This window comes from Penaeus monodon, chromosome 25 (assembly GCF_015228065.2).
Source record: "Penaeus monodon isolate SGIC_2016 chromosome 25, NSTDA_Pmon_1, whole genome shotgun sequence".
Lineage (NCBI taxonomy): Eukaryota > Metazoa > Arthropoda > Malacostraca > Decapoda > Penaeidae > Penaeus > Penaeus monodon.
In genome coordinates, this window is record NC_051410.1 from 3097222 (window position 1) to 3099210 (window position 1989).

Sequence of the window (1989 nt, forward strand, 5' to 3'; positions counted from 1 at the left end):
ATTATTATTTTTTTTTTTTTGAGGGAAGGGGTTAGTTATGGTATTATTTTGGATTTTATCTAAGTGTATAGATACATTTCTTTTATTTTGATACAGTACAAGTAATTTAGCCAGTCATTTATTTCTATTTGTGTATTATGATCATATTAATTTAATGCTTGTTGCTTCCAAAGAAAAGACAGATTTATTCTAAATACTTTGGTTACTGAGAGTAGGCCTAAACATAGCAGTAAATCACAAAAAAAATCTCCCTTACTGTAATTTTCTAATTGAGGACTCAGTATTTTATATGGTTTAGAATGAACAAATATCAAAAACACTATAAATTTGTTGTGCCAGCTTAGGGCTATCAGAATATGATGATGTCTGCATGACAGTGTTCAAAATACAAGAGAGATTACTTGCAGAAGTTATTTGATAATCTTGAACCAAATAATTTCTTTAGCTTTCAAGTAGGGACTAAGAAATTAAGAATAAAAACGGCAGTGGATGTTGGGTCATGTCAATAATTACAGAGCATGATAACTACTGTAATTTAGATAGATTATTGTTCATTTATTACATTAATTTTAAAATAGCGTAGGAAAAAAAAGTTTAATATGACCATTAATTGTAGAGCATTTTAGCTGCTGTATTTTAGTTTGAAAAAAAATCATTTTTATTCACAGTATAAATTCTCCATTCTTTCAGGTTGACACATGGGTGAAAGAGCAGCTGAAAGAAGCTCCAGAAGGCATGAAAGGAGGATGGTTTACTTCATATCTTGAGTTCTATGATTTGCAACAGTCTCTCTCTGTGGGGACTGGAATAGCAGTTGCTGTGGCAGTTGGGGTCAGCTTGGCTGTGTTGGTAATAACAACTCTCAATGTAGTTGTGAGTTTTCTTGCTGTTTTAAGTGTTGGTTCTGTCATTTTAGTGACGCTGGCAACATTGGTGTTGCTTGGATGGCATCTCAATATCTTGGAAAGTGTGACAGTGACTGTAGCCATCGGGTTGGCGGTTGACTTGACTTTGCATTATGGTGTGGCTTATCGCTTGTCTCCAGAATCAGAACGTGAGGCTGCTGTTTCTTGGGCAGTGGCTCGCCTTGGTAGTCCAGTTTTCATGGCTGCTGCAACGTCATTAGCAGCTGGGATAGCCATGCTTCCTGCGCAAGTTTTGGCATATGTTCATATTGGCACTTTTCTCATTGTCATCACAAGTGCTTCATACATCTATGCCACTCTGTTTTATTTACCTTTGTTACGCATTTTTGGTCCAGAATCAGGTTGCGGGCAACTATCATATCCACAGGTTCATTGCTGCTCATGTTGCACACAGAATTCTCAGCCTCATGTTGATAAGACAGTTTATCAGCAAGCCTTCATGAGTGAATCAACATTATCTACATCAAGTACATCGTGTCCAGCTCCACAGACACATCCATCATCCGACACACATGAACTGGAGCCTTTGACTGCAATGAGACTTGCTGGCAGAGCAGGGTCTCACACGCGCTCTGCTCATAACTCAAGCAGACACAAGGTCAGTCAGGCTCAGCCTCCACCTGTATCAGACACCCCGCAGGTTCCCGATGCAGCTCACCCTGAAGCAAGCAATGCCTCAGCGACAGGACGTGCTGCAAGGTCAGGATCGTTGTCGTCTACGGCATGCATAAGAGACCATGCAGCATTTGTTCCTCGCAAAGTGTCACTGCCTTCACCCGGGGAGGCTGTTAGCGAAGGTGGAGAGCCCTCCCCGAGACATGGCGTAGCACCAGCATCCTCAGCAACGACCATTCTTTACTCAGAGCCAGATATGGACTCTGGTCAGCAGCACCAGCCACCACCAGAAGGAATTGTAACCTCAGCACCACTCACCCCTGACAATGGAACACTGGTCGCCTAGGACAGAGGGAAATAAATGTTAGATGTGCGCGGCTGTGAATAATATTGTGTGGTATTCTCTGGTACTTTGGTGCTGATGGTGCTAGCTTGGAGTTACCACAAA

The 1989-nt window shown here is 41.3% G+C and overlaps 1 protein-coding gene across 1 annotated transcript in view; it reads left to right on the forward strand.

The window, feature by feature from the left end:
- LOC119589487 (protein dispatched-like) overlaps window positions 1-1983 on the forward strand; it is a gene marked incomplete at its 5' end in the record, with an annotated part of 109307 nt that extends 107324 nt beyond the window's left edge. The window contains 1 exon segment of the mRNA XM_037938087.1: window positions 691-1983. Coding sequence (XP_037794015.1) covers window positions 691-1887 — 1197 coding nt within the window.
- Window positions 1984-1989: the final 6 nt, after the last annotated feature.